At 41.9% G+C, this 12,622-nt stretch overlaps 1 protein-coding gene across 1 annotated transcript in view; it reads left to right on the top strand.

The window, feature by feature from the left end:
• TNIK (TRAF2 and NCK interacting kinase) overlaps positions 1 to 12,622 on the top strand; it is a 949,249-nt gene that overhangs the window by 858,407 nt on the left and 78,220 nt on the right. Inside the window, 1 exon segment of the mRNA XM_053710136.1 lies at positions 5,217 to 5,387. Within this exon segment, the coding sequence (XP_053566111.1) occupies positions 5,217 to 5,387 (171 nt within the window).

Below are 12,622 nucleotides of genomic sequence, written 5' to 3'. Positions count from 1 at the left end.
CTGTAAAGGGGTTAAAGTGTTAAAACGGCTCCGGTTCCGTTATTTTAAGGGTTAAAGCTTCCAAATTTGGTGTGCAATACTTTTAAGGCTTTAAGACACTGTGGTGAAAATTTGGTGAATTTTGTACAATTCCTTCATGTTTTTTCGCAATTGCAGTAATAAAGTGTGTTCAGTTTAAAATTTAAAGTGACAGTAACGGTTTTATTTTAAAACGTTTTTTGTACTTTATTATCAAGTTTATGCCTGTTTAACATGTCTGAACTACCAGATAGACTGTGTTCTGAATGTGGGGAAGCCAGAATTCCTGTTCATTTAAATAAATGTGATTTATGTGATAATGACAATGATGCCCAAGATGATTCCTCAAGTGAGGGGAGTAAGCATGGTACTGCATCATTCCCTCCTTCGTCTACACGAGTCTTGCCCACTCAGGAGGCCCCTAGTACATCTAGCGCGCCAATACTCCTTACTATGCAACAATTAACGGCTGTAATGGATAATTCTGTCAAAAACATTTTAGCCAAAATGAACCCTTGTCAGCGTAAGCGTGGCTGCTCTGTTTTAGTTACTGAAGAGCATGACGACGCTGATATTAATATCTCTGAAGGGCCCCTAACCCAATCTGAGGGGGCCAGGGAGGTTTTGTCTGAGGGAGAAATTACTGATTCAGGGAACATTTCTCAACAGGCTGAACCTGATGTAATTGCATTTAAATTTAAGTTGGAACATCTCCGCATTCTGCTTAAGGAGGTATTATCCACTCTGGATGATTGTGAAAAGTTGGTCATCCCAGAGAAACTATGTAAAATGGACAAGTTCCTAGAGGTGCCGGGGCTCCCAGAAGCTTTTCCTATACCCAAGCGGGTGGCGGACATTGTTAATAAAGAATGGGAAAGGCCCGGTATTCCTTTCGTCCCTCCCCCCATATTTAAAAAATTGTTTCCTATGGTCGACCCCAGAAAGGACTTATGGCAGACAGTCCCCAAGGTCGAGGGAGCGGTTTCTACTTTAAACAAACGCACCACTATACCCATAGAGGATAGTTGTGCTTTCAAAGATCCTATGGATAAAAAATTAGAAGGTTTGCTTAAAAAGATGTTTGTTCAGCAGGGTTACCTTCTACAACCAATTTCATGCATTGTCCCTGTCACTACAGCCGCATGTTTCTGGTTTGATGAGCTGATAAAGGCGCTCGATAGTGATTCTCCTCCTTATGAGGAGATTATGGACAGAATCAATGCTCTCAAATTGGCTAATTCTTTCACCCTAGACGCCACTTTGCAATTGGCTAGGTTAGCGGCTAAGAATTCTGGGTTTGCTATTGTGGCGCGCAGAGCGCTTTGGTTGAAATCTTGGTCGGCTGATGCGTCTTCCAAGAACAAGCTACTAAACATTCCTTTCAAGGGGAAAACGCTGTTTGGCCCTGACTTGAAAGAGATTATCTCTGATATCACTGGGGGTAAGGGCCACGCCCTTCCTCAGGATCGGCCTTTCAAGGCGAAAAATAGACCTAATTTTCGTCCCTTTCGTAAAAACGGACCAGCCCAAAGTGCTACGTCCTCTAAGCAAGAGGATAATACTTCTCAAGCCAAGCCAGCTTGGAGACCAATGCAAGGCTGGAACAAGGGAAAGCAGGCCAAGAAACCTGCCACTGCTACCAAGACAGCATGAAATATTGGCCCCCGATCCGGGACCGGATCTGGTGGGGGGCAGACTCTCTCTCTTCGCTCAGGCTTGGGCAAGAGATGTTCTGGATCCTTGGGCGCTAGAAATAGTCTCCCAGGGTTATCTTCTGGAATTCAAGGGACTTCCCCCAAGGGGGAGGTTCCACAGGTCTCAGTTGTCTTCAGACCACATAAAAAGACAGGCGTTCTTACATTGTGTAGAAGACCTGTTAAAAATGGGAGTGATTCATCCTGTTCCACTAAGAGAACAAGGGATGGGGTTCTACTCCAATCTGTTCATAGTTCCCAAAAAAGAGGGAACGTTCAGACCAATCTTAGATCTCAAGATCTTAAACAAGTTTCTCAAGGTTCCATCGTTCAAGATGGAAACCATTCGAACTATTCTTCCTTCCATCCAGGAAGGTCAATTCATGACCACGGTGGATTTAAAGGATGCGTATCTACATATTCCTATCCACAAGGAACATCATCGGTTCCTAAGGTTCGCATTCCTGGACAAACATTACCAGTTCGTGGCGCTTCCTTTCGGATTAGCCACTGCTCCAAGGATTTTCACAAAGGTACTAGGGTCCCTTCTAGCGGTGCTAAGACCAAGGGGCATTGCAGTAGTACCTTACCTGGACGACATTCTGATTCAAGCGTCGTCCCTTCCTCAAGCAAAGGCTCACACGGACATCGTCCTGGCCTTTCTCAGATCTCACGGCTGGAAAGTGAACGTGGAAAAGAGTTCTCTATCCCCGTCAACAAGGGTTCCCTTCTTGGGAACAATTATAGACTCCTTAGAAATGAGGATCTTTCTAACAGAGGCCAGAAAAACAAAACTTCTAGACTCTTGTCGGATACTTCATTCCGTTCCTCTTCCTTCCATAGCTCAGTGCATGGAAGTGATCGGGTTGATGGTAGCGGCAATGGACATAGTTCCTTTTGCGCGCATTCATCTAAGACCATTACAACTGTGCATGCTCAGTCAGTGGAATGGGGACTATACAGACTTGTCTCCGAAGATACAAGTAAATCAGAGGACCAGAGACTCACTCCGTTGGTGGCTGTCCCTGGACAATCTGTCACAAGGGATGACGTTCCGCAGACCAGAGTGGGTCATTGTCACGACCGACGCCAGTCTGATGGGCTGGGGCGCGGTCTGGGGATCCCTGAAAGCTCAGGGTCTTTGGTCTCGGGAAGAATCTCTTCTACCGATAAATATTCTGGAGCTGAGAGCGATATTCAATGCTCTCAAGGCTTGGCCTCAGCTAGCGAGGACCAAGTTCATACGGTTTCAATCAGACAACATGACGACTGTTGCGTACATCAACCATCAGGGGGGAACAAGGAGTTCCCTAGCGATGGAAGAAGTGACCAAAATCATTCTATGGGCGGAGTCTCACTCCTGCCACCTGTCTGCTATCCACATCCCAGGAGTGGAAAATTGGGAAGCGGATTTTCTGAGTCGTCAGACATTGCATCCGGGGGAGTGGGAACTCCATCCGGAAATCTTTGCCCAAGTCACCCAGCGGTGGGGCATTCCAGACATGGATCTAATGGCCTCTCGTCAGAACTGCAAAGTTCCTTGCTACGGGTCCAGATCCAGGGATCCCAAGGCGGCTCTAGTGGATGCACTAGTAGCACCTTGGACCTTCAAACTAGCTTATGTGTTCCCGCCGTTTCCTCTCATCCCCAGGCTGGTAGCCAGGATCAATCAGGAGAGGGCGTCGGTGATCTTGATAGCTCCTGCGTGGCCACGCAGGACTTGGTATGCAGATCTGGTGAATATGTCATCGGCTCCACCTTGGAAGCTACCTTTGAGACGAGACCTTCTTGTTCAGGGTCCGTTCGAACATCCGAATCTGGTTTCACTCCAGCTGACTGCTTGGAGATTGAACGCTTGATTCTATCGAAGCGAGGATTCTCAGATTCTGTTATTGATACTCTTGTTCAGGCCAGAAAGCCTGTAACTAGAAAGATTTACCACAAGATTTGGAAAAAATATATCTGTTGGTGTGAATCTAAGGGATTCCCTTGGGACAAGGTTAAGATTCCTAAGATTTTATCCTTCCTTCAAGACGGATTAGAAAAAGGATTATCTGCAAGTTCCCTGAAGGGACAGATTTCTGCCTTGTCTGTGTTACTTCACAAAAAGCTGGCAGCTGTGCCAGATGTTCAAGCTTTTGTTCAGGCTCTGGTTAGAATTAAGCCTGTTTACAAACCTTTGACTCCTCCTTGGAGTCTCAATTTAGTTCTTTCAGTTCTTCAGGGGGTTCCGTTTGAACCCTTACATTCCGTTGATATTAAGTTATTATCTTGGAAAGTTTTGTTTTTAGTTGCAATTTCTTCTGCTAGAAGAGTTTCAGAATTATCTGCTCTGCAGTGTTCTCCTCCTTATCTGGTGTTCCATGCAGATAAGGTGGTTTTACGTACTAAACCTGGTTTTCTTCCAAAAGTTGTTTCTAACAAAAACATTAACCAGGAGATTATCGTACCTTCTCTGTGTCCGAAACCAGTTTCAAAGAAGGAACGTTTGTTGCACAATTTGGATGTTGTTCGCGCTCTAAAATTCTATTTAGATGCTACAAAGGATTTTAGACAAACATCTTCCTTGTTTGTTGTTTACTCCGGTAAAAGGAGAGGTCAAAAAGCAACTTCTACCTCTCTCTCCTTTTGGATTAAAAGCATCATCAGATTGGCTTACGAGACTGCAGGACGGCAGCCTCCCGAAAGAATCACAGCTCATTCCACCAGGGCTGTGGCTTCCACATGGGCCTTCAAGAACGAGGCTTCTGTTGATCAGATATGTAGGGCAGCGACTTGGTCTTCACTGCACACTTTTACCAAATTTTACAAGTTTGATACTTTTGCTTCTTCTGAGGCTATTTTTGGGAGAAAGGTTTTGCAAGCCGTGGTGCCTTCCATTTAGGTGACCTGATTTGCTCCCTCCCTTCATCCGTGTCCTAAAGCTTTGGTATTGGTTCCCACAAGTAAGGATGACGCCGTGGACCGGACACACCTATGTTGGAGAAAACAGAATTTATGTTTACCTGATAAATTACTTTCTCCAACGGTGTGTCCGGTCCACGGCCCGCCCTGGTTTTTTTAATCAGGTCTGATATTTTGTTTTCTTTAACTACAGTCACCACGGTACCATATGGTTTCTCCTATGCAAATATTCCTCCTTAACGTCGGTCGAATGACTGGGGTAGGCGGAGCCTAGGAGGGATCATGTGACCAGCTTTGCTGGGCTCTTTGCCATTTCCTGTTGGGGAAGAGAATATCCCACAAGTAAGGATGACGCCGTGGACCGGACACACCGTTGGAGAAAGTAATTTATCAGGTAAACATAAATTCTGTTTTTTAACCAGTTTCTTTGCTTCTGCTTATTCCAGTACACATTTGCCTTATTAATTTTACAAATTAACTTTTACATTTGTCCACATTCCCCCAAAAAAATAATATATAAATTATGCACTTCTCACTTCTATGACCGACGCTCCATTTCGCTATTCTTTTTTTGCTGAATGAAGAGAGTGTTTTTTTTAGCCCTGTTTACTAGCGAACTGCTTAGACAAGAACAAGCCAAGCTGAATGAGGCAAGAAAAATATCAGTGGTAAACGTGAACCCTACCAATATTCGTCCTCACAGCGATACTCCAGAGATCCGGAAATACAAGAAACGGTTTAATTCTGAGATACTCTGTGCAGCGTTATGGGGTGAGTTCAAATTTATTTCCACTTAATGTTCCATCGTTCCCAACAGGTTTTGTTAACTTGTTAACTTCACTGTGCTGTATAGTAATGTGCATTCAGAGGATTATTTGTATTTATTTAATATAAAATCAACTATCCAATGTGAATAGTATTGCAAACAGGCTTTTTTGTCTTGTATATCCAGGCAGAAAGTTGTTAAAGGATATGTGCCAGATCACAATCGTTTCTGTTTAGTACCCCTCCCTCTATCAGTCTCAATGAAAGATAGTTATTTACAATATCTATTTTCCCTTTTTTAATATGCAAATTAAAATATAGGGTGTGATAAATGAAATATAAATATAATTTTAAATTAAAAAGATGATTCTGTCCTCATGTCTTATATCTGCCTCTCTGTATATATTATATTAAATTAGTGTATATATGTAGACGCCTCCTCCCTAGCTGTTCCTAATGTATCAGACCATTTGAGTTGAGGTCTGGTAAGATGGCTCAGTTAACATTTTTGACTAGTCTGTTTGTCCTTCTAAGGGTGACAAACTGAGTACTGCTAAAGGGACACTCAAAAAAATATCATTCTTATTAAATGTGTTATTTTTGGTATGAAAAAATATCAAGTAAAAGCTGATTAAAGGGACATAATACATATATACATATATACTAAATCACTTGAAAGTGATGCAGCATAACTGTAAAAAGCTGACAGGAAAATATCACCTGACATCTCTGTGTAAAAAAGGAAGATATTTTACCTCACAATTTCCTCAGCTCACCAGAGTAATTGCTTTGTAAACAGTTATACTTTAGCTGCTGTCCATGAAGAAATGAGCAGCAGCCAATCGGCATCAGCAGTGCTGAGGTCATGAACTTTGATCTCATGAGATTTCATAGTAAACTTCCTTAAACTGAATAGGGAAATAACATAAGTGTGCATGAGGCATGCTCCATTTCAATTCCCAGGACAAGCATACTGATTTTCTACTTAAAGTCCTTTACAATGGGGTGTGAATACTTCTGACATTTTGAGGTCAAATATTTTTCGTTTTTACATAGAGATGTTCAAGTGATATTTTCTTTAGTCAGCTTTTTACAGCTATGCTGCATCACTTTTAAGTGTTTCAACATTTGGTTATCATGTCCCTTTAAATATAAAACTGAAATTAGTGCATATATATTAGTCATATACTGATGCTCATTGCTTGATGCACACTCTCTACAAAAAGCTTGTTGGCTCATAGCTAATTGCTGCTAGTTTTAAGTCAATGAGCATTATTTGGAATACACAAGTGTACAACTGATAATCGTATGCTGAAATGTAAACAACTTTATTTCATTTAAATCAGGCAATGAAAATATCAACATATTTAAATGCTGTTCTTTAATATTGATTACAGAACATTTTTGTGTACAATGTCTTTTTAATTTGGGTAATATTAATGGCTACTGATTATTGATTAATGGCCAATGCCAGCGCTCTAAGCACTTTAAGTTATTTTTGTTGGAGGGGGGGGTTAAATCACTATGGGCCAGATTATAAATGACTATTTAGTGCTTTTGCTCTCGCTTTAACTGCGCTAGAAGTAAACTTTTTGCGCGTGTCGGGTTGCGCTCGTATTACAAGTAGCGCTAACCAGACATGAAAATATTAATATTTCACATGCCAATGTTCTTCACATTGAAGAATATGTTCTATTTATTCATAAATACATATTTCTACATATATCTGATGGTATTTTGGCACAATATTTATATACATGATTATATATAGGTATAGATATGAACAGATATATAGGAATATCTATTTAGAAATACATAGAACATATTTAATGTGCAGAACATTGGAATGTGAAATATTTACAGTAAATACACAGTATAATACTTTATTAAAGGGACATGAGAGACAATTTTTTTCTTTCGTGATTTAGAAAGAGCATGCCATTTCAAACAACTTTCTAATTTACTTCTATTATCTAATTTGCTTCATTCTCTTGATATCACTTGCTGAAAAGCATATCTAGATATGCTCAGTAGCTGCTGATTGGTTGCTGCACCTAGAGGCCTTGTGTGATTGGCTCCCCATGTACATTGCTATTTCTTCATCAAAGGATATCTAAAGAATTGAGCAAATTAGATAATAGAAGTAAATTGGAAAGTTTAATTTTGACTAGACTGTCCCTTTAAATATGAATGTTTTCATCTACTTAAATGCAAGGGCTCCAATGCACATATATATAATGTGTGTGTACATATGTATTTATGTGTTTATATGTGTCTGTAAATACATATATACACATATAAATACCTAAATACGTATGTGTGTGTGTGTGTATATATATATATATATATATATATATATATATATATATACACACACACACACACACATATATCTTTAGACATGTAAATGTATGTATCTCTATTTGCCTTTGCCTGCCTTTTTTTTCTAAGACCTGAGATCTCATATCTTTGAACCCTTATAACTTTTGTGTGCAATGGCTTTTAATTTTATTTTTTATTATATAGTGTTATTATGAGTGTAATTGTATTGTATAATGTATTTTTGTACATTATAGTGTTTTATGACACTTTTTAGTGTCGTAACACATGTAAACCAGAGCTCTGAGGTAATCATTCTAGCATAAATCCCGATTGCGTTCACACGTTCAAAATTTACTTTCACCATGTAATATGAGTGCAATTTAACTTGCGCGCAAGCAAACGTGAAAACCCCAATATCGCTCGCACGCAAACGATAGCGCTCCACTCATAATCTGTCCCTATATAAATATAGATAAATATTATTAATATTATGTGGCTTGTGCTCTTATTCACTGGGAAAAGTAAGAAAATAATCCAGCACAGTATAGTAATAGGCTAAGGCATAATATATTATATGTAAATATATAAGTATTCCAAGAAAGGGCACTCACAGGGCTTTACAGTAGAAAAAAACAATCTTTATTTCAAACAATTCATCATAGTGTGTCAGTCGACATTTTGGCTATGCATCTAGCCTTTTTCAAGACAATCTGAAAACATGATATATATACATATATTAATATTTAATCAACAATTACATAAACCACATAGAAAAACATTGTGCCCAAACATCATATATACATTATAATACTGTTGATTTAAAAGTTGAGAAATAGAACCAAAAATGCACCATGAATTCCTCTCTTGCTGACTCTGGTGCATACTGTGTGATGCTGCTCATTTCCTGCACTGCCTTTTATGGCCAGACTGGTGTACATCATCTGTGTGAGACAGGATGCAGTCTCAGAATTGTGATGTCATCACTTATTATTAAAAGGGCCTCTGTTCAGTATGCTTTGCCCTTGCGTTGTCTCAGACCTGTTTGTGAGAGCTCCTGTGTATTACCTGGCTGTCTGATGTCCCTCCTGGTTCCTGATCCCTGGCTTGTTCCTCACTCTGCTGTTCTGCTTGTTCCTGATTCCGGCTCGTCTGACTACTCGCTTTGGCTCCTGACTCGGCTCGTCTGACTACCAGCTCTGGTTTCGATTCCTGGCTTGTTATTTGACTTGTGGACTTTTTATTATTTTTTGCTATTAATAAAGGTGTGATTATTTTTGCACTTCTCGTCTCAGTCTGATTCCTGGCACCCTGACATTACGCAAAGACCATGAATCCTGATGGTGCTAATAATCCACCTTTACCTGCCATAATTTCCAGGATGGAGGAACAGGATCACCGCTTGGATCAATTTGCACTAGCCCTGCAAACCCTGCTGACTCTCACTGCACATTTGGACCAAAGTGTCCCGCAAGTTATGGCTGCTCCTGTTTCCGCTGCTGCACCTAGTCCTACCAGGAGCATGTCAGGTTCTGCACCTCTACCTCAGCGTTTTGGAGGCGATCCTTATCAGTGCAGAGGGTTTTTGAACCAGGTGGGCATTTACTTTGAGATGTTACCTCAGGCGTTTCCCTCTGACAGAGCTAAGGTGGGATTTCTCATCTCGTTACTCTCTGACACAGCTCTTGCCTGGGCTAATCCCTTGTGGGAGACTAATAAACCTGTGATTTCAAATTGCCCTGAATTTGTGGCCTCCTTTCGAAGGGTATTTGATGTTCCGGCTCGCTCCTCCTGTGCTGCTAAATGACTCATGTCCATTCAGCAAGGTACAAGTTCTGTTGCTCAGTATGTCATTTAGTTCCGTACGCTTGCCGCAGAGGTAGGTTGGAATAACCTTGTTGCTGTCTTCTTTCATGGGCTCTTTGATGCGATTAAAGACAAAGTTGCTGCCAGAAATTTACCAGAAGATCTCGAGTCATTGGTGTCTTTTTTGATCCTAATTGACATCAGACTAACTGAGAGGCCCTCTTTCAAGGAGCGCTTGCGGAAGCTTCCTGTTCCGTTGTCTCCTACGTGTTTGTTCCCACCCATGCCTCCCTCTCCTCCCATGCCTCCAGGTCCCAAGTCACCAGGTACTGCTGAGGCGATGCAGTTGGGATTCACGCGTCTCTCCGTGGCAGAGAGGGCCTTTAGGAGGAGGGAGGGGCTCTGCCTCTATTGTGGGTTACAGGGCCACCTTTTGAAGTCTTGTCCTACACAGCCGGGAAACGCTCACACCTAAGGTCCTGTCGGGGGCAGACCTTGGGTGGTTTATCCTTGTCCCCGGAACCGCTAAAGGAGAAACCTTTGGTCACGGTTGTCCTTTCCTGGGTGGACTCCTCCATAGTCACCCAGGCTCTTGTTGACTCTGGTGCTGCGGGCTATTTCATTGACAGTGCTTTTGTATCAAAGCACTCCATTCCTGTTTTGCCTCTGTCTGTTCCGCTTGCTATTGAGGCCATTGATGGCAGGCCCCTTCAGCCCGCACTTGTTACTCAAGAAACTGCTCCGTTATCCATGGCTGTTGGGGCTCTCCATTTTGAAACCCTCCAGTTCCAGGTGATAAACTCTCTGCATTTTCCAGTTGTTCTGGGTTATCCCTGGCTCCAAAAGCACAATTCCAGTCTCAACTGGTGCAGGTCCGGAATTTTGTCGTGGTCTCCACAATGTATTTCCACTTGTCTTCGGAAACCAGTCTTGTGCTGTTCTTCGGTATCTCAATTGCCAAAGGTGTACCGAGAGTTCCTAGACGTTTTTGACAATGTGCGTGGCGGTACGTTGTCTCCTCACCGGTCTTACGATTGTGCCATAGACCTGCAACCTGGAGCCATTCCTCCTCGGGGCCGGGTTTACCCTCTGTCTGTTGAAGAGAATTGTGCTATTGAGGAGTATGTTGCTGATGCTCTGACGCGGGGGATCATCCGCAAATCCTGCTCTCCTGCAGGGGCTGGCTTCTTCTTTGTGAAGAAAAAGGGTGGCAAGTTAAGACCATGCATCGATTATAGGGGTCTTAATCATCTTACCATTAAGAATGCTTACCCTATTTCGCTCATTACGGAACTCTTTGACCGCCTCAAGGGAGCTATGGTCTTTACTAAACTTGATTTGAGAGGAGCGTACAATCTCGTTAGGATCAAGGAGGGCCACGAATGGAAAACAGCATTTAACACCAGGAGCGGGCATTATGAGTATCTTGTAATGCCCTTTGGCTTATGTAATGCTCCTGCTGTTTTCCAGGAATTTATTAATGATGTCCTACGAGATATGTTGCAACAGTGTGTTGTGGTGTACTTGGACGACATCCTCATACACTCACCCACACTTCAGGCTCATCGTTCTGATGTTACACGGGTTCTTCAGAGACTACGTGAGAACGGCCTGTTCTCGCGTAGAAATGCAAGTTCCATCAGACTCAAGTAACCTTCATAGGTTATGTTATCTCCGTGGCAGGGTTCTCCATGGATCCTGACAAGTTATCTGCAGTTCTGCAGTGACCTCGCCCAGTTGGTCTTAGGTCTATTCAACTTTTTTGGGGTTCGCCAATTACTATAGAAAGTTTATTACAAACTTTTCTTCCTTGGTCAAACCTATCACAGACGTGACCGGTAAAGTGAATGATCCACTCCATTGGTCACCTACTGCCATTAAGGCCTTTGATAGTCTTAAGACTGCCTTTGCTGCCACTCCAGTTCTGGCTCATCCTAACCCTGTCCTGCCTTTCGTTCTTGAGGTTGATGCATCTGAGACTGGAGTAGGTGCCCTTTTGTCTCAACGTCCTACGCCTGACGGTTCCTTGCATCCGTGTGGTTTCTTCTCTAAGAAATTGTCTCCAGCGTAGTGCAATTATGAAATTGGTGACAGGGAATTACTGGCCATAATTTTGGCACTTAAGGAATGGATGCATCTTCTCGAGGGTACTAGCGTACCAGTGCTCATTCTTACTGACCAGAAGAATTTAAAGGGACACTGAACCCAATTTTTTTCTTTTGTGATTCAGATAGAGCATGACATTTTAAGCAACTTTCTAATTTACTCCTATTATCAAATTTTCTTCATTCTCTTAGTATCTTTATTTGAAATTCAAGAATGTAAGTTTAGATGCCGGCCCATTTTTGGTTAACAACCTGGGTTGTTCTTGCTGATTGGTGGATAAATTCATCCACCAATAAAAAAAAGTGCTGCCCTTAGTTCTAAATAAAAACAGAAGCTTAGATGTCTTCTTTTTCAAATAAAGATAGATAAAGAAAAATTCATAATAGGAATAAATTAGAAAGTGGCTTAAAATTGCATGCTCTATCTGAATCATGAAAGAAAAAATTTGGGTTCAGTGTCCCTTTAACTTATCTAGATGGGCACTATTTTTGTCTCGGTTTAATTATGTGGTCTCCTACCTGCCCGGTAGTAAGAATGTTGGGGCTGATGCCCTCTCTCGACAATTTTCCACTCTGTCCAAGGAGGAGTCTGTACCTATTCCAGTTATACCTCCTGACCATATTTTGGCTACCATACGTACTAATTTAACTTCTCCCTTGGGAGAGGAGATCCTGGCTGAACAAACCAATGCACCTCCTGAGAAATCTAGTGGTAAGTGTTTTGTTCCTGAGAATCTTCGAACTAAACTTTTACACACTTACCACTATCCTAAAGTCGCAGGTCACTCAGGCAAGAACCAAATTATTTGGTCTGTCACTCGACAATTCTGGTGGCTAGGTCTTCGTTCTGATGTTGCTGCGTATGTTGCCTCCTTCTCAGTTTGTGCACAGAATAAGACTCCTCAACGTCTTCCTGTGGGTCTTCTTCAACCTATTGCTAATGGTGAACGTCCTTGGACACATCTTTCCATGGACTTCATTGTCGAGCTCCCTGTTTCCAATGGCAATACT

This window comes from Bombina bombina, chromosome 4 (genome assembly GCF_027579735.1).
Source record: "Bombina bombina isolate aBomBom1 chromosome 4, aBomBom1.pri, whole genome shotgun sequence".
Classification (NCBI taxonomy): Eukaryota; Metazoa; Chordata; class Amphibia; order Anura; family Bombinatoridae; genus Bombina; species Bombina bombina.
The sequence above is the reverse complement of the archived record's forward strand: the minus strand, read 5'-3'. Positions and strand labels throughout refer to the sequence as shown.